This window comes from Cnephaeus nilssonii (assembly GCF_951640355.1).
Source record: "Cnephaeus nilssonii genome assembly, chromosome: 17".
Classification (NCBI taxonomy): Eukaryota; Metazoa; Chordata; class Mammalia; order Chiroptera; family Vespertilionidae; genus Cnephaeus; species Cnephaeus nilssonii.
In genome coordinates, this window is record NC_137088.1 from 44,370,563 (window position 1) to 44,394,595 (window position 24,033).

Genomic DNA, 24,033 nt, shown 5'->3' on the forward strand with positions numbered 1-24,033 from the left:
GAAAGAGGGAGAGAAAGAGAAACATCAATGTGAGAAAGAAACATTGATTGGTAGTGTCCTGTATGTACCCCGACCAGGCATCAAACCCACAATTTGGGTATGTGCCCTGACTGGGAATTGAACCAATGACCTTCCGGTGCACAGGATGACACTCAGCCAACTGAGCCACATCAGTCAGGGCACACTATGTTTTTCTTACTGAAATGACATAGATGGTGATAGGGCTATAGTAGCAGAAATGGAAAAGAAGGGTATCCTAGAAAAAGACATTACTATTCAATAGAGAAAGTTGGTCTCCTAGACTCCGGGCTCTGGGTCCAAAGGCAGTATTTTTTGTATTTTGAAGCCAAATGTAAAACAGTATCCATCTATTTTAAATGATCAATGTAACTCCTTTCCAAATCTAAGTGAGACTACTTTAGGTTAGAATTTTGGAAACTCGATATCATTGCTTTGGAGAATTTTCTATTTTTTCATTAGAAAATTTCCTTTCCTTATACAGGGTGGGGTAAAAGTAGGTTTACAGTTAGTTGTATGTATGGAAAATAATACAATAAAAATTAATAAATAATAATTCAAGAATAAACTGTTTTTGTATACTCAGAACTGTAAACCTACTTTTATCCCACCATGTATTTATCTTGTATCTTTCTTTTAGTATATGTTACAAATGTGATTCTGAAAATCAGAACATATCTACTTAATTCTTGTATACTAGAATTTTTTGTTTAAAATTATTTCTGTTCTTAAAAATAAATTTATTATATTAAATTTGTGTAAACTTTGGTGAAGATTTGTACATATAAAGTGGTTAGAAAAAAAACCCACCTGTATTTAAATGGTATTGGTGACTATTATTTAGGAAGCATTACTGCCAGAGCACCCTTTCAGTGGTGTGAAACAAGAACAGCAGAGCAAATGGATTGAAGAGTTGAACAAACAAATAGAAGATGACAGGCAAAGAAAAACAGAAGAAAAAATTGTATCTTCAAAGGTAGCTTACAAAGTTTTATGGATATAAATGGAAAAAATTTCAAAGTGAAAAAATCTTTTTCAATTACAGTTGACATTCAGTATTACAGTAGTTTCAGGTGTACGCATAGTGGTTAGACATTTATATAATTCATGAAGTGATTCTCCCTTGCCATAAGTGTAGTACCACCTGGCACCATACATAGTTATTATATTACTAGAGGCCCGATGCATGAAATTCTGCAAGAGTAGGCCTTCCTTCCCCCAGCTGACGGCACCGGCTTCCCTCTGGCACCCAGGACCCAGGCTTCCCTCCAGTCGCCGGCAGGCACCTGGGCTTCGCCAAAAGGATGTCTGGTCTAATTAGCATATTATGCTTTTATTATTGTAGATTACTGTAGATTGAATACTAGCATATTCCCTATGTTGTCTTTTACATCCCTGTGACTATTTTGTAACTGTCAATTTGTACTTATTAATCCCTTTATCTTTTTCACCCAGCTCCCACCCAAATCCCCTTCCATCTGGCAACTGTCAGTCAGCTTGTTCTCTGTATCTGTGAGTCCATTGTTGTTTTGTTTTTTATTTTTGTTAATCCTCACCCAAGGATATTCTTTCCATTGATTTTTTTTTTTTTTAAAGAGAGTGGAAGGGAGAGGGAAAGACACAGAGAGATACATTATTGTGAGAGAGACACATTGATTGGTTGTCTCCCACACCACCCCCACCAGAGCCAGGGAGGAGCCTGCAGCCGAAGTACATGTCCTTGACTAGAATTGTACCCTGGACTCTTCCGTCTGCAAACCGATGCTCTATCCACTGAACCAATCTGGGCTTTTTATTTTTTATTTTTTTTAAAGATTCCACAGCCTGACTGGTGTGGCTCAGTGACTGAGCACTGACCTATGAACCAGGGGTTCAGGGTTCGATTCCTGGTCTAGGCACATGCCCGGGTTGTGGGCTTGATACCCAGTGTGGGGCATGCAGGAGGCAGCCAAACAGTGACTCTCTCTCATCATTGATGTTTCTCTCTCCCTCTCCTTTCCTCTCTGAAATCAATAAAAATATATTTTAAAAAAAGATTTCACCTATAAGTGGTAAAAATCTTGTGGTATTTTTCTTTCTCTGTCTGACTTAATTTACTTAGCATAATACCCTCTAGGTTCATCCATATTGTTGCAAATGGTAAAATAATCATTTTTTTATGGCTGATTATTGTCCTATTGTATTTATGTACCACATCATCTTTACCCAATTGTCCGTTGATGGACATTTAGGTTGCTTCCATATCTGTTCTATTGTATCTAATGCAACAGTGAACAAAGGGATGCATGTATCTTTCTGAATTAGTATTTTTGATTTCTTCATATAAATACCCAGAAGTGGAATTGCTGGGTCATAAGATAGTTGTTTTTAATTTTTTGAGAAACCTCCATACTTTTCCATAGGGCACAGGGTTCCCTTTTCCTTATATCCTCACCAACATTTGTTGTTTGTTGATTTATTGATGTTAGCCATTTTGACTGGTGTGAATTTCAAAGTTTTTAATCTTAAGGCTATTCTGTAACTATTTGACAAGACTAGATTATACGAGTTATTCCACATTTATTCTTGTGACACTTTCATTGATGCATTTAATAATGTATTTTGCATAGTTTCTTGTAACTTTTTAGAAATTTCCTAGTTCTTTGAATTTCTCTTATTCTCCAAGCTATTTATGGAATAAATACAATAGGCAGCTTTGTTAATTTTTATGATGCTTATTCTGCTGTGTGGTGACTTAGAAATCATGTTTGATTGTCATTGGGTTTTATATGTGAGAACAATTGGAAACATTCTTAGCAATTCTTATTTGTCATGATTAGGGTGAGGAACATGACAGATGGGCAATGCATTATGATTCTCAGTCTCAGCTGTCCTCTCGGTCAACATACAAACAACCAGAATACTTCTGTATCTCTCCGGACCCTCAAGAGCTGGCTGACATCAGCAGTGTTCATACATCTACAACTGGAAGCCAGATTGAACCTTTAGAAGAGGAGTATATAGCAAAACCTGTTAGAGGTGCAGCAATCCCAAACAGTCAAAAAACAAAGTAAGTTTATACTTCAATATTTATTGATGTTTTAAAAAGTATGCTTTTTTAGGACTTATTATATTTATAATATATCAGTTGATATTCTATTTCAGGTTTGGTATTTTTCTATAAAGTAGAAATGATTATAGATATATTCCAAACAAAAATGATTTAGTATCTCGTTAAATCCATATTTTGGTGGTTTTAAATAGCTAATGCATCTATCTTGCCAGCTTTCTCCGTTCTATGACTGCTCTCTTGGACCCAGCTCAGATTGAAGAACGAGACAGGCGGCGACAAAAACAGTTAGAACATCAGGTATTGCATTGTAAAGTGTTGGTTCTTTGCCTTATTTATGGCCAATAGATACCTAAGTAAATGGAAATTAAAAATTCATTATAAAATTACAGCATTGGCCTTGTCCAATCCCTTGATCAATCTAATCCCTGCTCCCAACTGGCATTATGTTAAGTTTATACTCAAAATGCTGAGAATCAGTATCTCATAATACAGCTACCTGCTTTCCAGAAGAGAAGATTTTAAAAAATACGTTTTTATTGATGTTAGAGACAGAGGAAGATGGAGGGAGAGAGAGAGAGAAATATCGATAGGCTGCTTCCTATATGTCTTCTACTGGGGATTGAGCCCTCACCCTGGGCATCTGCCCTTCCTGGGAATAAAACCAGTAACCTCTTGGTATATGGGATGATGCTCAACCAACTGAACTATACCAGCTGGCAGAAGGGAAGATTTTTTTTTTAAGCAGGAGAAAAGTATACAGATTTATTTATTTTATTTATTTATAATATATATTTTATTGATGATAGTATTACAGATATCTCCCATTTTCCTCCTCCCTGCCCCTCCCCACACCCCCAGGTCTTCACTACCCTATTGCCTGTGTCCATGCATATCCATATCTATAAAAGGCTAATATGCTAAGTGTCCCTCCAACTATGATGTGCATTGACCACCAGGGAGTAGACGCTCAACACAGTAGCTGCTGTGATGTACACTGGCCATTTACAAAGAGACAGCACTGTGGACCTGGTGCCAACAAAGCAATACTCGGCTTCCCCCAAGTGGGACACAAGTCCCACCACCACGCCAGAGCAACAGCCCAAAAAATCGCAGCCAATGCTGCCACGACCCCATGGTGCAAAATGGAGCCCACAGCTCAGCCCAGCCTGGAAATGGTGGCTGTGGGCACTGGGCAGTGACGTCATGTAGCAACACCCAGCTTCCTCTCCCTAGCGACAGGCCATTTAACAATAATCGGCACCACAGACCTGGTGCCCACAAAGCAACAAACACTTGGCTTCCTCCAAGAGGGACACAGGCCCTGCCACCACCCTGGAGCGACACCCCACCAAATCACAACTGACACTGCCGAGACCCGATGGTGCAAAATGCAGCCCACAGCCTAGCCCAGCCCGAAAATAGTTGCTGTGGGCACCAGGTAATGATGTCATGTAGCAATGCCCAGCTTCCTATTTCTAGCGACTAGCCTCCTTGCAGTTTCTTCAGCCCAGGAACACAACTTGCTTAATAGCCAGGTGGAAACATTCTACACTTTAACCAAATATCTGTGAAGCATTTTCACATGCCTCATCTCATTTGATCCTCACAGAAGGCTTGGAGTAGGTAGATAGGAGACACAGTGGAATCCTATTTTCATTAGCCAGAAAATGGAGATTTAGAAAGCTTAGAAACTTGAAAAGAAGTAAGAAATGGTGGACCTTGAAAATGACTTCAGGTTTTCTCACTGCTCAGAATATAGTCAAACACTGCTGCAGTTAAATATTTTGCCTTTTGTTCTCCCTTCGTGATCTACAATAATAATCTGCTTCGTGTTGATATTTACTGCTGTGTTGCTGACAATTACCTGAAAGAGAAGTTGGGGTGCTTCACTGGGCTGGAAAAAGTTTAGCTAAATCAGAAAGCAGGTCTAATGAAGCAAGTTCATTATATCCTATCTAATAATAGACAAATATGCAAATTGACCATACCTCTGCCACACCCACAAGCCACGCCCACCATCCAATCAGAGTGAGTATGCAAATTAACCCAAACCAAGATTGCTACAGCCACAGAGAGCAAGGTTTCCTAGGTAACAGAGGAAGCCAAGCTTTCTGCCTGCCCTTGCCAGGCCTAAGTCTCCACTCAAGCTACAAAGTTTCAATTATAGAAGGTAAACAAATTCAAACAAATGGCGGCAGAATGGAGCTTGAGAGAGCAGGCCAGGGTTGCCGCTGGCAACAGGGGAAGCAAAGCTTTCCGCACACCCTGGCCGGGACCACCCGCTTAAGGCAACAAAGTTTCAATTATAACCCCAACAGAAATGGCTGCCAGTCTCGGCCTCGGAGGGAGCCCCAGGCTTGGCTCCGCTCCAGGCTGCAAAGTTTCAATTGTAGAAGGAAAATAAATTCCAGATACCAGGGCCTCTGCTTGGGTTGCCAGGGGACGTGGCCGGCCTGCAAACCACCACAGGCCTCTCGCTCAGGCCGCCCCACGCCCCAAGGGAACCCTTGCCTGATCCGGGACGCCCTGCAGGGCAAACCAGCTGGCCCCCACCCCTGTACCAGGCCTCTATCCTATCTAATAAAAGAGTAATATGCAGATTGATCATCACTGCAACACACAATATAGCTGCCCCCATGTGGACATAAGATGGCCACCACAAGATGGCCAGCAGGAGAGGGCAGTTGGGAGGCACCCGGCCTGCAAGGGAGGGCAGTTGGGAGGCACCCTGCCTGCAAGGGAGGGCAGTTGAGAGGGACCAAGCCTGCAAGGGAGGGCAGTTGGAGGTGATCAACCCTGCAGGAGAGGGCAGTTAGGGGTGACCAGGCCAGCAGAGGAGGGAAGTTGGGGGCAAACAGGCTGGCAGCGGAGTGGTTAGGGGGTGATCAGGCTGGCAGGCAGAAGCGGTTAGGGGCAATCAGGAAGGCAGGCAGGCAAGCAGTCGGACATCCCTCCAGAGGTCCCATATTGGAGAGGGTACAGGCTGGGCTGAGGGACAACTCCCCTCCGTGCACGAATTTCGTGCGCCGGGCCTCTAGTATATATATAAAAGGCTAAGTTGACCTGCGCATGCATGATACAGATAAAGTTCTTGCTGGCGCCAGTCACACGTGTGTTTCAATCTGTCATTGTCGATCGTGAATTTGATTGACACTTCTATTATAAAAGGCAAATAGCAATTTTAAAATATTTCTTCTAATAAATTTCCTCTCAGTGTGCACAAATTCATGCACTGGGCCATTAGTAAGTATATAAGTTCTTTGGTTTATCTCTTCTCTTTGGGTCTTATTTTGTTGATCAATTCATTTTGTTCATTAGATTCCACAGATAAGTGAGATCATGTGATAGTTGTCTTTCTCAGATTGGCTTATTTCACTTAGCATAATATTTTGGAAAGATTTTTAATGTATAGATTGCATATATGAAATGGTACTAAATTTTAAGTTAATATTGGATATTTTTAGTTCTCCTGAATTCCGTCAGAATGAGAATTAATTTCTGTATACTGACAAACTTATTTGTTTTGGTGTTTGGTTTAGAAACACCAAAACAAATGCATCCTGGGTTTTTTAAGTTTGTGACAGTGATTTATATGATTATTTATATCTAGAAAGCCATCACTGCTCAGGTAGAAGAAAAGCGTAGGAAGAAGCAGTTGCAAGAAGAGCAAAGAAAGAAGGAAGAACAAGAAGAGGAGCTTCGCTTAGCACGGGAACGAGAAGAGATGCAGAAACAGTATGAAGAAGACATACTTAAGCAAAAACAAAAGGAAGTAGGTATTTATATTCTAACTGTAATATTTTAGAGTAAAAGTGGATGTGTTCTTAAAGTAAAAATAACCAAAAGTTGAACATCTTCATGTATTTTGAAATTTTGAAGCTTTATAGGGAAACATTAAAGCTTTCCATAAAAATAGTTATAAAAGTTGAGGATTCTGGAGAAGGTTTTATTTCAAATGATTAGTGATTAGTTCACAAATGCTATATTGCTTGAGTTTTTTTCTCTGCTAAGAAGGACGTCAATATGAGTTATTATAGCACAAAACAAAAGTTATCCACGTGCTTGATCTTAAAATGTTTTCTAAGCAGTTATTACTATATTAATAAATGTTCTAGAAATGTTAAGAAAATGATTGGCCTTTCTGTCTGTGTCTCTGGTGAATAGGAGCATATATATGTAGAGTGATTGACAGGGATTGATAATACAGTTTGTTGCTATGTTAGAGGTTTCCTCTATGCTAATTAAGGGTCTTTTAAAAAGAATAGATATCAAATAAATAAATAAATAAATAAATAAATAGAGTAGATATCTGATTGGCTAGGAGAATCGCTATATTAAATGGTACAGACAGTATAGGTATGGTGGTGTCAAGTTGAATTGACAAAGAGCAACTCATACATTGACATCAATTACCAAAGATTCTTGAGGTTTACAAAGTAGAACATAGAGCACTTCCTATGGGGCCAAAAGCCAACATTTTCTTGCCTTTTGCACTTGCAACCTTCAAAATTAGTGAAGGGACACATGGTCTGGGTTCTGATTTCATTATGTTGAATAGGTTGAGTCAACTACTATGAAATAACTATGTATAGTTAACTATGTATTGTTTTTTCATGTATAACTATATACATGAAAAAAAATCAAAGTATCAATAAATGCCCATAAGATTTGTGTTTTACCTCTTAGTAATCTATTTTTAATCTTAATAGAATTCTGATGGAATTGACCATTGGTTTAAAAACTTTGAAAACTTTATCAGTATAAACTCGAATGTAAACAAGTTCTTATATTTGTGGTCTAATGAAGCTGTAGAAAAAAATTAGACTTCTGGTCAAGATGTTGGAGTAGGTAAAGGTGCTCATCTCCTCCCATGATTACATCCAAATTACAACTAAACTGCAGAACAGCTATCACTGATTATCACTTGAAGTCTAGCTGAACAGAAGTCTTATAACTAAGGATATACAGAAGAAGCCAGGTGGAGACTGGTAGGAAGCACAGAGATGTGGATCTGGCTGTTTCCACACCTGCATGTGGTGGTTAAAAACTGAAAGGGATATCTCAGCTGCAGAGGTCCCCCTGAGGAGCAAGGAGTCCCAGCACCATACCAGGCTCCTCAGCCCAGGGGTTCCATTGCCGGGAAGAGAAGTCCCCATAACTTTGGCTTCAAAACCAGCAGAGATTGTGGAGTAAGATGGAGTTGTCTTGGAATGCACAGACTTGCTTGCTGACAGTGACTCACTCTGAAAAGCTCAGGGGACATATGGAATAGAACTGAATTGTCTGGCTTCAGGCCAAGGGTTGTATGGTTAGTTTTCTCCTAGACTGAAGTGCTGGCAGAAGCCATTGTTCCTTTGTTGTGCCCAACCCACACCCAGCCTTCAGGCTTAAGTGATGCCAGATCATCCTGGCTAACAGCAATCATCCCATCTGTTGATTCCCTGATACCCTGCCCCACCCAACTTTTGGGCCCACCAAGTTGCTTCCAGTGGCTTTTCCATACAAACAGCCTGTCTTAGCTCATGCTTCAGACAGTCCTGAAACCTCAAGGGTTCACAAACTCCAGATAAGTAACATCGGGCCTCATTGTGTTCTGTATCTCTTGCTAGGCAGCCCCAACTCTGGCACTAGTGGGGCTGCCTAGCAAGAGATACAGAACACAGTGAGCCCAGCATCAGTGGCAACCATCTTCAGATCACTCTGTATCTTATACCAAGTGGCCCTGAGCAGGGCACAGGCAGTAGCTGACTTTGGCTGCACCAGAACCTCTCCTAAGAGTCTCCAGAACAAATACACCCAGTGGCCAGCTTCAGACCACACCAGAGTACCACCCAAATACCTCCACAAAGTATACACCAAAATGGTAGACTCTGCAGGCACCACAGCCTTGTTGAAATGAATCCTGCTCCATAGGGTAAATCCCTGCACAAGAGTTCCTGTGCTGTAAACAAGGCCAACCTTCACAACCAATCAGCCTGAGAGTCAATTCCCCAGAACACACAACCCACACATAGGACCAGGTAGACCAGTTAGATTGAGCCAGTCAGTTCTATAGAACACCTATTACATAAGGCCACTGTACTAAGACTGGGAGACATAGCAGCTCTACATAATACATAGAAACAAATACAGGAAGGCCCGCAAAATGAGGAGACTAAGAACCATGTCCCAAATGAAAGAACAGAACAAAACACCAGAAAAATAATTAAATAAAATGGAGTCATGCAATCTACCAGATGCAGAGTTCAAAACACTGGTTATAAGGCTGATCAGTGAAATTCAGGGAAGAATGAATAGATGATCTCAGAACTTCAACAAAGAGATAGGAAACATAAAAATGGAGATAGAAAATTTAAAAAAGAGACAATCAGATGTGCAGAATACAATGACTGAAATGAAGAATATATTCTAGGGAATCAACAGTAGATTAAATGAAGCAGAGATTTGGGAGATAAAGTAGCAGAAAATACCCAGTCAGAATAGCAACAAGAAAAAAACCCAAAAAAATGAGGCTACATTAAGGGGTCTCTGGGACAACTTCAATAATACTAACATCCTTATCATAGGAGTACTAGAAGGGGAAGAACGAGCAAGGAACTGAAAATCTATTTGAAGAAATAATGATGGAAAATTTTCCAAACCTGGTGAAGAATATAGACATACAAGCCCAAGAAGCACTGAGAGTCCTAAACAAGATGAACCCAAAGAGGCCCACACCAAGACACATCATAATTAAAATGCCAAAGGTTTAAGACAAAGAGAATCTTAAAATCAGCAAGACAAAATCAGTTAATTAACTACAAAGTTGCTACCACAAGACCATCAGCTGATTTCTCAAAGGAAACTTGTAGTAGGCCAGAAGGGATTGGTATGAAATATTTAAAGTGATGAAAAGTAAGGACCCACAACCAAGATTACTTTATCTAGCAAAGCTATCATTTAGCTTGCCAGATTAGAAAAGGCTAAAGGAGTTCATCATGAAACCAGTATTACAAGAAATGTTCAAGGGACATTGAACATTTGTAATTGAAAAGACAAAAAAAAACAAAACAACATGAGTAACTACATACATACCAATAGTTACTTTAAATGAAAATCAAATGCTCCAAATGAAAGAAATAGGGTTGCTGAATGGATAAGAAAACAAGACCCATACATATACTACATACAAGAGACCCACTTCAGCTAGAAAGACACAGACTGAAAATAAAGTGCTGAAAAAAGATATTTCATGCACTGGAAACAGCAAAAAAACTGGGGTAGCAATATTTATATCAGACAAAGTAGACTATAAAACAAAGGCTATTGCAAGAGACAAAGAAGGACCCAGCAATTCCACTTCTGGGTATTTATCTAAAGAAACCCCAAACACAGATTCAGAAAGACATATATATCACTGTGTTCATTGCAACATTATTTACAGCAGCCAAGATATGGAATTAACCTGTGTCCATTGATAGATAAATGTGTAAAACAGGTGGTACATATGTACAATGGGAATATTACTAAGGCACAAAGAATGGAATCTTGCCATCTCCAACAACATGGAATTGATGTAGAGGGAATTATGTTAAATTAAGTGAGTGAGTCAGTGAGTGAGTAAATACCATGATTTCACTTGCATGTGGAATCTAAAAACCAAAATAAACAGCACATAGACTCATAGATACAGAGATCATTTTGATGGTTTGGCAGATGGAGGGGAGGGTTAGGTGAAAAAAGGGAATCGTTTAAGATGTGCAAATTGCCAATCATAAAACCAGTCATGGGGATCTAAAGTACAGCAGAGGGAATATGGTCAATAATATTGTAATGCCATGCCTATGTGGTTGCAGATGGGTAGGTAATACTACACTTGTTGGTATGATCACTTTGTAAGTATATAAATGTCTAATCACTATGTTGTACTCCTGAAAGTAATATAATATTGTAATGTCACTCTAATTAAAAAATAGCCTGGCCAATGTGGCTTAATGGTTGAGTGTTGACCTATGAACCAGGAAGTCACAGTTCAATTCCCAGTCAGGGCATATGCCTGAGTTGTGGGCTCTATTCCCCATGGGGGTCATACGGGAGGCAGCCAATCAGTGATTCTCTCTCACTGATGTTTCTAGCTCTCTTTCTCCCTTCCTTTCTGAAATCAATATTTTTTTTAAATAAAAAAAAATTAAAATTGTATAAATCAACAACAAAAATCCAATGAAAGATTGAGCAAAAGTCTGGAACAGGTACTTTACCACTTTACAGAAGAAAAACAGCCAGTGAATATTTAAAAAGTAGCTCTGTCTCATTAGTCACCAGTGAAATGTAAATTAAAACCACAATGAAATGCCATTTTATATCTACTAGAGTGACTAAAATTAAAGACTGCTTAAAAAAAAAAAAAGAGAATGTAATTCTCCAAAGGGAAGGAGTTTCTCTGTTGACTCTTCTACTAGTATCTTTAATACAACCGGGTACATAGTAGGAGCTTAGAAAATATCTGAGAGAGAATATTCAAGTTTGTATGTGTTTGGTAAATTATTTAATACATTTTTTTACTTTAATATTGATAGGAAATTATAACTCTCAAGACAAATGAACTCTTCCAGACAATGCAGAGAGCACAGGAGCTGGCACAGAGACTAAAACAAGAACAGAGAATCCGAGAATTGGCTCAAAAGGGACATGACACTTCTAGATTGATTAAAAATCTTGGCGGTAAACACTTAACTAGAATTTTATTTGTAATATTTTTTGAAGTTGACTTTAAATAATTGACTATTTTTAATACCTTTAACACAACTAGTTATTTTTAAAGGAATTTTAGACCTTGAACTGATGTATCTTTATAATACGTATTTTATTTGGGAAATTGTCTTAAGACTACAACTAAATAATAATATACTTTTCATATATGTTTTCTTACTTTGCTCACAGTAGGTAAAGTGATTATTCTGTACCTATTTTTATGGAGACATCTATTGAGTAGTCTCCCTATATTCAAGAAGGGATTAAAATGCAGGTAACTTTTTATAAGAAACATTAGGCTAGCCCTTCTAAACTATTTTGCATTGTTCGTATTGATTAATTAAAGGCTTGTGCATAGTTACTGCTATTCATAATTTCTATTAATATTCCTGAACTATTATGTTATCACATAACTTATTTCTCTTGCCATTTGATACAGTTCAAGTGGAATTTAATGAATCTACTAACACCATTTCAAATTCAAGTCATGGCTTGGATGAAGTCAGTGGTAAAATGAACACCTGTATCAATTCTACGAACTCTCCTAAGAAGGATACTGGTGTGCAAACAGGTATTTGTTTAGAAATTGTTATTTGGTTTAAATTTTACTTAAGATTAAAGTCATAATTGTAATTAAGTTCAATTAATTTAAAGAATTTCAAAGTTTTCGGTAAATTAAAATGTAAAGGGATCTCTTGGTTTTTTGGTTCTTTATAACAATTTTATTGAGATACTAGAAGCCCGGTGCACGAAATTCGTGCACGGCGGGGGGTTGTCCCTTAGCCCAGCCTGTACCCTCTCCAATCTGGGACATCCCTCTCACAATCCAGGACTGCTGGCTCCCAACTGCTTGCCTGCCTGCCTTCCTGATTGCCCCTAACCGCTTCTGCCTGCCATCCTGGTTGATGCTTAACTGCTCCCCTGCCAGCCTGTTTGCCCCCAACTTCCCTCCTCTGCCAGCCTGGTCACCCCTAACTGCCCTCTCCTGCAGGGTTGATCACCTCCAACTGCCCTCCCTTGCAAGCCTGGTCCCTCTCAACTGCCCTCCCTTGCAGGCCTGGTCCCTCCCAACTGCCCTCCCTTGCAGGCCGGGTGCCTCCCAACTGCCCTCTCCTGCTGGCCATCTTGTAGTGGCCATCTTGTGTCCACATGGGGGCAGGATCTTTGACCACATGGGGGCAGCTATATTGTGTGTTGCAGTGATGATCAATCTGTATATTACTCTTTTATTAGATAAGATAGAGGCCTGGTACAGGGGTGGGGGCCAGCTGGTTTGCCCTGAAGGGTGTCACAGATAAGGGTGGGGCTTCCCTTGGGGTGTGGGGCGGCCTGAGCGAGGGGCCTGTGGTGGTTTGCAGGCCGGCCACGCCTCCTGGCAACCCAAGGGGAGGCCCTGGTATCTGGAATTTATTTTCCTTCTACAATTGAAACTTTGTAGCCTGGGGCGGCAGCCATTTCTGGGGCGGCAGCCATTTCTGTGGCAGTTAATTCACCTTCTACAATTGAAACTTTGTAGCCTTAAGCGGGTGAGCCCAGCCAGGGTGTGCGGAAAGCTTTGCTTCCCGTTGCCGCTGGCAACCCTGGCCTGCTCTCTCAAGCTCCATTCTGCCGCCATTTGTTTGAATTTGTTTACCTTCTATAATTGAAACTTTGTAGCTTGAGTGGAGGCTTAAGCCTGCAACGGCTATGGAAAGCTTGGCTTTCTCTGTTACCTGGGAAACCTTGCTCTCTGTGGCTGTAGCCATCTTGGATTGGGGTTAATTTGCATACTCACCCTGATTGGCTGGTGGGTGTGGCTTGGCTGGTAGGCGTGGCTTATGTAGCGGAGTGATGGTTAATTTGCATATTACCATTTTATTAGAGAGGATAATTCCATAGTATAAAACTAGTGTTTTTTTGAAGAGTACAGTTCAGTTTTTGTATTCAGAGTTGTATAACCATCATCACAATGAATTTTAGAACGTTTTTATCACTCTAAAAAGAAACCCAGTACTCATCAGCAGTCATTCCATTTCCTCCCTCCTCTCCATTTCTAGGCAACCACTAATCTACTTTCTAGCTCTAGATTTGCCTATTCCAGACATTTCATATAATTGGAATCATACCTAATGTGTGGTCTTTTTGTGTCTGGATTTTTTTTTTTTTTTACTTGAACATAATGTTTTAAGATTCATTCATGTTGTGTTATGGGTTAGTACTTCATTTTCTTTTATTGCTGAATAATATTCATTTTATGAATGTCCTACAATTTGTTTATTTCTTCATCAGTTGATAAGCATTTGGGTTACTTCTACTTTTTGACTATTATGAGTATGCTGCTATGAACATTCATGTGCAAGTTATTCTGTAGACATATACTTTCAGGGCTCTTGGGAGAGATGAATAGCATTGCTAAGCCATATAGTAACTGTATGTTTAGCATTTTGAGGAACTACCAAACTTTTCCAGAATACTTGTACCATTTTATATTTCCACATAAGCAGTGTATGAGGGTTCCAATTACTCTATATCTTTGTTCACAATTATAATTGTGAACTAATGATGTTGAGTAACTAATGATGTTGAGCATGATTTTACATGCTCATTTAAAAGTTTTACATAGTAACATGGTAATATTCATGTTGGGTGAGTACCATTATCATAGGTCTTCATGCTTACATGAATTCTTTTAGGCCTTTACCTATCTGTCTGAAAAATCTTTTCTTTCTGTTTTGAAAATAATTTTCTGCTCTTTCTTTTTTTTTCAATTGAGGTATAATTGACATGTATATTAGTTTCAGGTGTACAACATCATGATTTAAAATTTTTATATTTTCTAAATGATCACCACAAGAACATTTAGCACCATACACAGTTAAAACTTTTTCTATTGATGAGAACTTTTAAGATTTATGCTTTTAGCAACTTGCAAATATTCAATATGGTATTTTTAATACAGTTGACCATTGAACAACATGGGTTTGAATTGTACTGGTCCAGTTATATGTGGGTTTTTTCTAATTGACCTGTGTAGCTCCATTGATCCACACAGTTTCAAACCCGTGTTGTTCAAGGGTTAATCTGCTGCCAGGAATCTGAATATGCAGGGCCAACTGAAGTTATATGTGGATTTTCAATTTTGCTGGAAGTTGATGCCTCTAACCTTCACACTGTTGAATGGTCAGCTGTAGTTACCATGATGTAAGTTATGTCTCCATGTCTTATTGTATAGCTGGAAGTTTGTTTCTTTTGACCCTTTCACCAATTTTACTCACTTCCTCTACCACACCAACTGTTCTATGAGTTTCTTGTTTTTTAAGTTTCCACATATAAGTGAGATTACTAGTATAAGGTATTTGTCTTTCTCTGACTTATTTCACGTAGTATAATGTCCTCAGGGTCCATCCATGTTGACTCACATATTAAGATTTCATTATTTTTTATGGCTGAATAATATTCCATTGTGAGTATGAGTATTGTATGTATTCATACTAAATTTCTTCATTCATTCATTCATGGACACTTAAGTTGCTTCCCTATCTTGGCAAGCGATATATACAAAAGCCTAAGCAACTGAATGACCGGTCCACCACAGCCGCTTCCCCTCCCTAGACACTCCACAAGGAAGAAATGATTTAAAAGCGGCTGCCAGGTGGCTCCCAACAACCGGCACAAACGTCAGCAGGATGGATCCAGATCCCAAGCTGGCAAGGGCGTCCTACTTCCCACCTGGAGGGCCAGAGCCTCTCCCGATCAGGACTGACTGGGTGTGAGCCTGCGGCAGGGGCAGCGGGGCCAGGATGACCGACCAGGAGGGGCAGGTGACATTGGACTGCCGGTATTATCCCAATCCCCGCAGGCCATGCCGAAGGACCCCACCCCTGCACGGATTTGTGCACAGGGCCTCTAGTCTATATCTTCTATACTAATAAAAGGGTAATATGCTAATTAGACCAGATGTCTTCCAGACGTCCTTCCTGACAAAGCTGGGGGCGTGGTCGGCCTGCAAACTGCCCCAGGCCCCTTGTGCAGGCCAGCCCTGCCCCCAGTGGTGACCCCCACCCCGATCCAGGACCACATCAGGGAAGGCCAGCTAGCCCCCACCCGTGCACCAGGGAATATGCAAAGTGACCCTAACGGCAGAATGACCAGAACAACCGCTGGACCAGTCACTATGAGGCACACTGACCACCTCGTGGTCCCTTTCCCAGCCCTCAGGCACCAATCACCCGATGGTGAACGGCGAACCGGGGGTGGGTGGTGGGGGGGGCAGAGCCGGCTGCAGGCAGCTGGGGAATATGGCCCTGATCGCAGTCCAAGCCAAGGGATTGTACATGCACAGAGTTTCGTACACCGAGTCTCTAGTATATATTAGGTGTACGGTTAGTCATATTTTATAGTCAAAAGAAAACATGATAATTTCAAGAGAAACATCAAAAGTGCTTTATTCAAAGTAATGTCCATCGCTAGCTACACATTTCCCCCATCTTTCAGGTAATTTGTGTATTCTGTCCCAATAGAATTTTTCTTGTTTTGAGGCAAACCATTCAGAGACCCAATTTTCCACTTCTTCATGTTTTGAAGTGCTGCTCAGAAAGTGCATGTGCCATTGATCGGAACAAGTGGTCATCTGAAGGAGCAAGGTCTGGTGAATACAGCTGGTGGGTTAATACTTCCCAGGCAAGATCTTTTAACGTGTCTTTAACTGGTTTCGAAGTGTGTGATGGTGCGTTATCATGAACCAAAATTACTTTGCCGTGTCTTCTGGCACATTCTGGTTGTTTCACAATCAAAGCGTGGTTCAAAATGATTATTTGTTGTTGGTAGCGATCAGTATTAACGGTTTCACCTGGTTTTAGAAGCTCATAATACACCACACCTTCCTGATCCCACCAAACGCAGAGCGTGGTCTTCTTTCCGAAGCGATTTGACCTTGCAGTCGATGTTGATGGTTGACCTGGATCAACCCATGATTTTGTGCCTTTGGGATTCTCAAAATCCACTTTTCATCGCCAGTCACAATTCGATGCAAAAAAAGACTTTCTTTCGTGCCGTTGAAGCAACATTTTACTGGTGACTTTGGTTTTCCATTTGTCTTTTTTTCAGTTGATGTGGCACCCATTTTCCTTCCTTTAAAATCATTCCTATTTTTTGTGCACGATCAGAAATTGTTTGCTGAGCAACATTTAATCTTTCTGCAAGTTGTTTTTGAGTTTGACACGCATCTTCATCCAATAACGCTTGTAATTGTTGGTCTTTAAAATTTTTGTTGACCTGGACGTTCTTTGTCTTTCACATCAAAATCATCACTTTTAAAGTGTTTAAACCAGCATTCACAAGTATCTTGAGATGGAGCATGTTCACCATAAGCTTCCTAAAGTATTCAGCAGCACTTTTCTTCAAAATAAATAATGAATTAAAACTTCCCGCAAATGCTCTTTTTTTGGTATGGTAGGAAATTTGACATTGTGTAAAAATATCTATGATGTTAACATCTTCAGCAAATTTGACATATGAAGTTTTGAAGCTTGTTGTCAATACAACAAAATAGCATACATATCAAATCGCATATATACCAACATGTGTAACTCCATCTACTGAAAAAAATCTGCCTTATTAACCGGTACACCTAGTATATATAAAAAAGCTTAAGTGACCGAGCGACTGTTTGACCTGTAGCTATAACACACCACCAGGGGCAGATGCTCTACACAGGAGCTGCCCCCTGATGGTCAGTGCTCTCCCACAGTGGGAGCACCGCTCAGCTGACTGACGAGCAGCAGACGCCAGGCTCACAGCTGGCAAGCGCAGCTGCAACAGCATGAGCCTCTCCTGCCTCCACAACATTGTGCTACCTAGTGGAAGCAGGCACAGCGGGGCCGGGATGAGCAGAACGGCATGGTGCCCGGCCTGGGCTTGGGCTCCTCCCTGGCTGCCTGCTGCTTCACTCACTACTACATCCCTTGGGGGATGTTAGACTTCCAGTTTCGGCCCAATCTCCGCAGGCCCTGGGGATCGGACCGAAACCGGCAGTCCAACATTCCCTAAGGAGTCCCGGGTTGCAAGCGGGCACAGGCCAGGCTGAGGGACCCCACCTGTGCACGAATCCGTGCACCGGGCCTCTAGTCTTGAATAAAAGTGGTGAGGGTGAACATCTTTTGTCTTGTTCCTGTTATTTATTATGTTGAGGTACATTTCCTCTATACTCACTTTCTTGAGAGTTTTTATTATAAACTAGAGGCCTGGCGCACGAAATTTGTGCACTCGGGAGTCCCTTAACCTGGACTGCACCTCTCACAGTATGGGAGCCCTTGGGCGATGTCCGACTGATGGCTTTGGCCCGCTCCCCATGGGCCTAACCTGTCAGTTGGACATTCTTAGCGTTGCCAGGGAGGTGGGAGAGGCTCCTGCCATTGCCGCTGCGCTTGCCAGCCATTAGCCCAGCCCAGGGCTTCTGGCTGAGTGGCATTCTCCCTATTGGAGCGCACTGACCACCACGGGGCAGCTCCTGTGTTGAGTGTCTGTCCCCTGGTGGTCAGTGCGCATCATAGCGATTGGTTTCGTTGTTCGGTCTATTTGCATATTAGCCTTTTATTATATAGGATGTAAGTTGAATTTTGTCAGATGCTTTTCTACCTCTATTGAGATGATCATATATAACCTGTATTTTTAAAAATATATTTTATTGATTTTTTACAGAGAGGAAGGGAGATAGCCAGAAACATCAATGAGAGAGAAACATCGAACAGCTGCCTCCTGCACACCCCCTACTGGGGATGTGCCTGCAACTAGGGTACATGCCCTTGACTGGAATCGAACCCGGGACCCTTCAGTCCACAGGCTGACGCTCTATCCACTGAGCCAAGCCGGTTAGGGCTAACCTGTATTTTTTATTTATTAAAGTGGTGTATCTCATTGATTGATTTGCGTGTATTGAATCATCCTTGTGTCCCTGAAATAAATCAAACTTCCTCATGGTGTATAATTCTTTTAATGTATTGTTGAATTCACTTTGTTAATATTTGGTGGGGATTTTTGCATGTGTTCATGAGGGGTATTGGGTTGTGATTATACTTTTTTGTGGCATACTTTTCTGGTTTCAGTATCAGGGTAATGCTGGTTTTATAAAATTAGCTTTGAAGCATTCCCTCCTTATCTAATTTTTTTTTTTTTTGTAAAAGGATTGGTAATAATTCGTCTTTGAGTGTTTGATAGAATTTATTAGTAAAGCAGTCTGGTTGTGGACTTGTTTGTTGGGAGGTTTTTGATTACTTATTTTCCTTACTAGTCTGTTTAAATACTTCACAATTAAGTCTTGTTAGATTTTATGTTGCTAGGAATTTATCCATTTCTTACAGATTCTAAAATCTCTTGGCATATAATTTTTCATAGTTAAATGATTCTTCATATTTCTGTGGAATCAGCTATAACATATCTTTCATTTCTGATTTGAGACCTTTCTCTTTTTTTTCTTGGTGAATCTAGCTGAAGGTTTATCAATTTTATCTTTTCAAAGAACCAGCTCTTAGTTTCATTGATCCTTTCTGTTGTCTTTTTAGTCTCTCTTTATTTCTGCTGTGTTATTTCCTAACGTCTACTAACTTTTGTCATTATTCTTTTTCTAGTTCCTTAAGTATAATTAGGTTGAGATTTTTCTTATTTCTTGATGTAGGCATTTATTGTGATGAACTTTCCTCTTGGAATTGCTGTCACTACATCCCATAACTTTCAGTTGTATTTCCATTTTGTCTCAGGGTATTTTTTGAAATTTGATTTCTTCTTTGACCCATTGGTTATTGAGTAGCATGTTGTTTAATATCCACGTTTGTGATTTTTCAGTTTCCTTGTAATTCCTTTTTAGTTTCATACTATTGTGGTTGGAAAACAGTGTTTGGTATGATTTGTCTTCAAAAACTTATTGACTTGTTTTGTGCTCTTACACATGATCTATCCTGGGTAATATTCTGTGTGCAATCGAGAAAAATGTGCATTCTGTTGCTTTTGGTTGGGCTGTTTTGTGTATATCTGTGAATTACATCTGGTCTAACATTTCATGTATGGTCAATATTTTCTTATTGATTTCCTGATGTAAGTGGGGGTATTAACATCTATTATTACATTGCTATTTCTCCCTTTATGTCTGTTAATAATTACTTCAAATTTTTGGGTACATAAATATTTACACATTATATCTTCTTGTTCGATTGATCTTTTTATCGTTATATAATGTCCTTCTTTTATCATCTCTTTACTTTTAGTTTGTGTGTGTCTGTACATCTGGAGTGAGTCTCTTATAGCCCCTCCCTTATCCACAGATTCACTTTACATTGTTAACTTTGATTAACCGTGGTCCAAAAATTTTATATGAAAAATTCCAGAAAGAAACAATACATTTTTAATTGCATGCCATTCTGAGTGGTGTGTTGAAATCTTGTACTGTCCTACTTAGGACATGAATCATTCTTTTGTCCAGGAAATCTACTCTGTATGTGCTACCTTCCCATTAGTCATTTTGTTATCAAACACATAGGTCAGTGGAACAAAGAGCCCTTTAGTCACTTGTAAATTTAAAATTCTAATCATAAGTCTAACTTAGTCTTTGCAAAGTGGTTGTTCAGTTGGTTATACAGTACAGCCATGCTAGCTGAGCACATCACTGAATATTATAATGTAACTAGTGGCCCGGTACACAGATTCGTGCACATTGAGAGGAAATTAATTAGAAAAAAATATTTTAATATTGCTATTCGCCCTTTCTCTATAATAGAAGTGTTAGAGATGAAAGAAAATTAGTAAAATGTATATGAAAATAATAAATTAACAATAACAACATGACATAACAAAGATAGGATATAAAAACATTGATAGAAACAATGACTAATAAATTGATTTAACTTATTCTAATATCTCCCTGTATACCACATTAAGAGTAAAAACACTTTCAGAGTGCTTGACTAATTTCCCTTGTGATGAAGTATTTACAACTTTAACGTCACATGCTCTTCGAACTCGAGAGAAAGCAACATATAACTGACCATGTTCAAAAACGGGTTCAGGTAGGAATATTCTACTCTGTCTAGATTGGCACCAGCAAGAGCTTTATATGTATCGCACATGCACGAGTCAATGTTTATTTTTAAATTGCCATTGCATGTCATATGTGCTGGTCAGACGGATGTACGGTAGGTAACTTAGCCTTTTATATATAGACTAGAGGCCCGGTGCATGAAATTCATGCATGGGGGCAGAGGGTATCCCTCAGCCCAGTCTGCACCCTCTCCAATCTGGGACCCCTCAAGGGATGTCCGACTGCCCGTTTAGCCCAATCCTACCGGGATCGAGCCTAAACGGGCAGTCAGACATCCCTCTCACAATCCAGGACTGCTGGCTCCCAACTGCTCACCTGCCTGCCCCTAAGCGCTTCTGCCTGCCAACCTGATCACCCCCTAACCACTCCCCTGCCAGCCTGATTGATGCCTAACTGCTCCCCTGCCAGCCTGTTTGCCCCTAACTGCTCTCCCCTGCAGGCCTGTGTCCCTCCCAACTGCCCTCCCCTGCAGGCTTGATCGCCCCCAACTGCCCTCCCTTGCAGGCCTGGTCCCTCCCAACTGCCCTCCCCTGCTGGCCTGATCGCCCACAAATGCCCTCCCTTGCAGGCCTGGTCCCTCCTAGCTGCCCTCCCCTGCTGGCCTGATCGCCCACAACTGCCCTCCCTTGCAGGCCTGGTCCCTCCCAACTGCCATTCCCTGCTGGCCATCTTGTGGCGGCCATCTTGTGTCCACATGGGGCAGCAATCTTGTGTGTTGGAGTGATGGTCAATTTGCATTTCTCTTTTATTAGATAGGATAAGAAAAAAAGATACCGGAAATTTTGAGTGTTTTTTTATAATGGAAAAAAGTGAAAGGTTGTATGTGAGTCAGCAATAATCTGCAGGTAAAGCACAATGGTATGAGAGATATGAGAAAAGGACTTAAACTAGTTAACTGCCACAATATTTTGAATTTAATTGAAAAAGGTCCACCACTTGAGTCTGTAGATGCTTATGGCATATAAATGGTAAAAGAACATAAAATGCATCGTGACTTTATAATAACAGCAACATTTCCCTAAAAATTTGGTTCCAAGAGAGTTCTTTTTCCCCAGTTCCTCTGGAATGAAAACGACTGAAGGATATTTTCCAGATCCTTTTATTTTTATGTACTTTGCTAATTTCAAACTAAGAAAACTTCACATCTCACAAGATATTTTTTACATTGCTTTTGATGAAAAGTTTTTTTGTCAGTTATCGTTGATAGAAAAAATGTAGACTTTTTCCCAGAACTATACTTAGGTATACAAGATGGTATTACATATGGTGTTTATATATTCAAGTGAAAGCCAAGACAATCCTGTGGAAGGTTTTGTTTAAAAAGTGGTCTTAAAAAAATGGTCTATATTATGTGATGCTACGAATGAATCATATGAAGTTCTGATATATAGGATAACACAATCAAGAATGGGGAACATCCGGCCTGCAGATTGTAAAAAGCCCTGCCAAGGCATTAGGGGTGAGTTAATGACTTTTGACCAAATATAGCAGGCTAATTTTTAAGTTGATAATTTGTATGGCCTACAAATGATGTTGTAAGTATACAAATGGCCCTTGGCAGAAAAAAAGATTGCCCACCACTGGCATAGAAGATCCACTTGTTTGAGAAACCTAGGGTGGGTAAACAAATTTAGAGATGGAAAGTGGAGTGGAGCTTGCTGGGGTTGGGAGAGTGTATGAAATGGGAGATTCTGCTTAGTGGGTACAGGGTTTCTGTTGGGGTGATGAAAGGTTCTAAAATTGTGTGGCATTGAAGGTGTGCTTGATACCACTGAACTGTACACTTAATGGTTTAAAAGCCCAGCGGCAGGCTCAGTGGTTGAGTTTTGACCTATGAACCAGGAGGTCACGGTTTGATTCCTAGTGTGGAGTGTGCAGGAGGCAGCAAATCAATGACTCTTTCTCATCATTGATGTTTCTATATCTATATCCATCTACCTTCCTCTCTGAAATCAATAAAAATAGATTGTTTTTAATGGTTTAATGGAGGAAATTAGAACCCTTGTGCATTATTGGTGGGAATATAAAATGGTGCAGCCACTATAGAAAATCATATGATCTAGGAATTCTTGTATACCTGCAAGAACTGGAAAGTAAGATCTCTAAAAGATATTTGGACACCCATATTCATAGCAGCATTATTAACAATGGAAACAACCTGTGTGTCCCTTGACAGATGAGTGGATAAACAAATGTGGTATACAGTGTGTATTATTGAGCCTTATAAAGGGAAGAAATCCTGACACATTCTACAACATGGATGAATTGAGGACATTATGCTAAGTGAAAATAGCCAGTCACAAAAAGACAAATACTGTGCCTACTTACATGAGGGCACTTAGTAGTAAAATTCATGGAAGTGAAGTGGGAGGAAGAGGGGGTATTTAATAGGTATAGAATGTGTTTTAAGAATTTTAAGAAAAACATTTTAGAGGGCAGTAATTAATACAACGCTTATTATTTTTTAAAGGGTAAATCTTGTTAGGTATATTTTAACCACAATTTTAAGAATCATATTAAGCTCTTTTTTCAGATGACTTAAATATTGCAATATTCACCAGTGCAGAATCACACTGTGGATCAGTAATAGAAAGGGAAATTATACATTGTTCATCTCCTGAGATTCCTGCAGAATTTAATGAACAGTTTAACACTCAGAAAAACAAACAAGAACTAAGAAGTCAGAATAAAGGAGCCAACTTAGAAAAAGAAAACAGTTGGTGTAATGACCAGTGTAATCAGTTCACAAGAACAGAGAAACAAACAAAACATATGAAGAAATGTTCTAAAAGACCTGAATGGAATATAAATAAGCCACTCAAAGGGTATATTCCAGCATCAGAAAAGTACCCTAAACAGCTTCAAAAGCAAAGAGAAGAAAAAAAAGTAAGAAGGCAAATGGAACTGCTACATTTAGTAGAAAGAAATAATCCTGGAAACCTCTCTCAAAATAGAGGCACTTCACCAGTTCTTCCTTTATCTCATCAAGAAACGGAGCCAAAGTTCAGGTGGCATTTAGTCAAAAAGGTAAAGAAAGCTCTTCTATCTTAAAATATATTTAAGAGCATGTATTGATGTTCTACATTGAAAACACAGTTCCCCACACGTATGTTTTCACAAGGCTGTTTCAATGTCTGGAGTTCTAGAAGTTTTCTTTGGTTTACAC

The 24,033-nt window shown here is 39.9% G+C and overlaps 1 protein-coding gene across 5 annotated transcripts in view; it reads left to right on the forward strand.

The window, feature by feature from the left end:
- CCDC66 (coiled-coil domain containing 66) overlaps window positions 1-24,033 on the forward strand; it is a 70,313-nt gene that overhangs the window by 42,183 nt on the left and 4,097 nt on the right. The window contains exons 9-15 of one of the 5 annotated variants that reach the window (XM_079794727.1): window positions 863-994; window positions 2,838-3,067; window positions 3,283-3,367; window positions 6,681-6,842; window positions 11,626-11,770; window positions 12,240-12,371; window positions 23,389-23,894. In XM_079794727.1, coding sequence (XP_079650853.1) covers window positions 863-994; window positions 2,838-3,067; window positions 3,283-3,367; window positions 6,681-6,842; window positions 11,626-11,770; window positions 12,240-12,371; window positions 23,389-23,894 — 1,392 coding nt within the window. The remainder of the gene's footprint in view (window positions 1-862; window positions 995-2,837; window positions 3,068-3,282; window positions 3,368-6,680; window positions 6,843-11,625; window positions 11,771-12,239; window positions 12,372-23,388; window positions 23,895-24,033) is intronic. The other 4 variants (XM_079794728.1, XM_079794729.1, XM_079794730.1 and 1 more) reach the window with 4 other exon arrangements.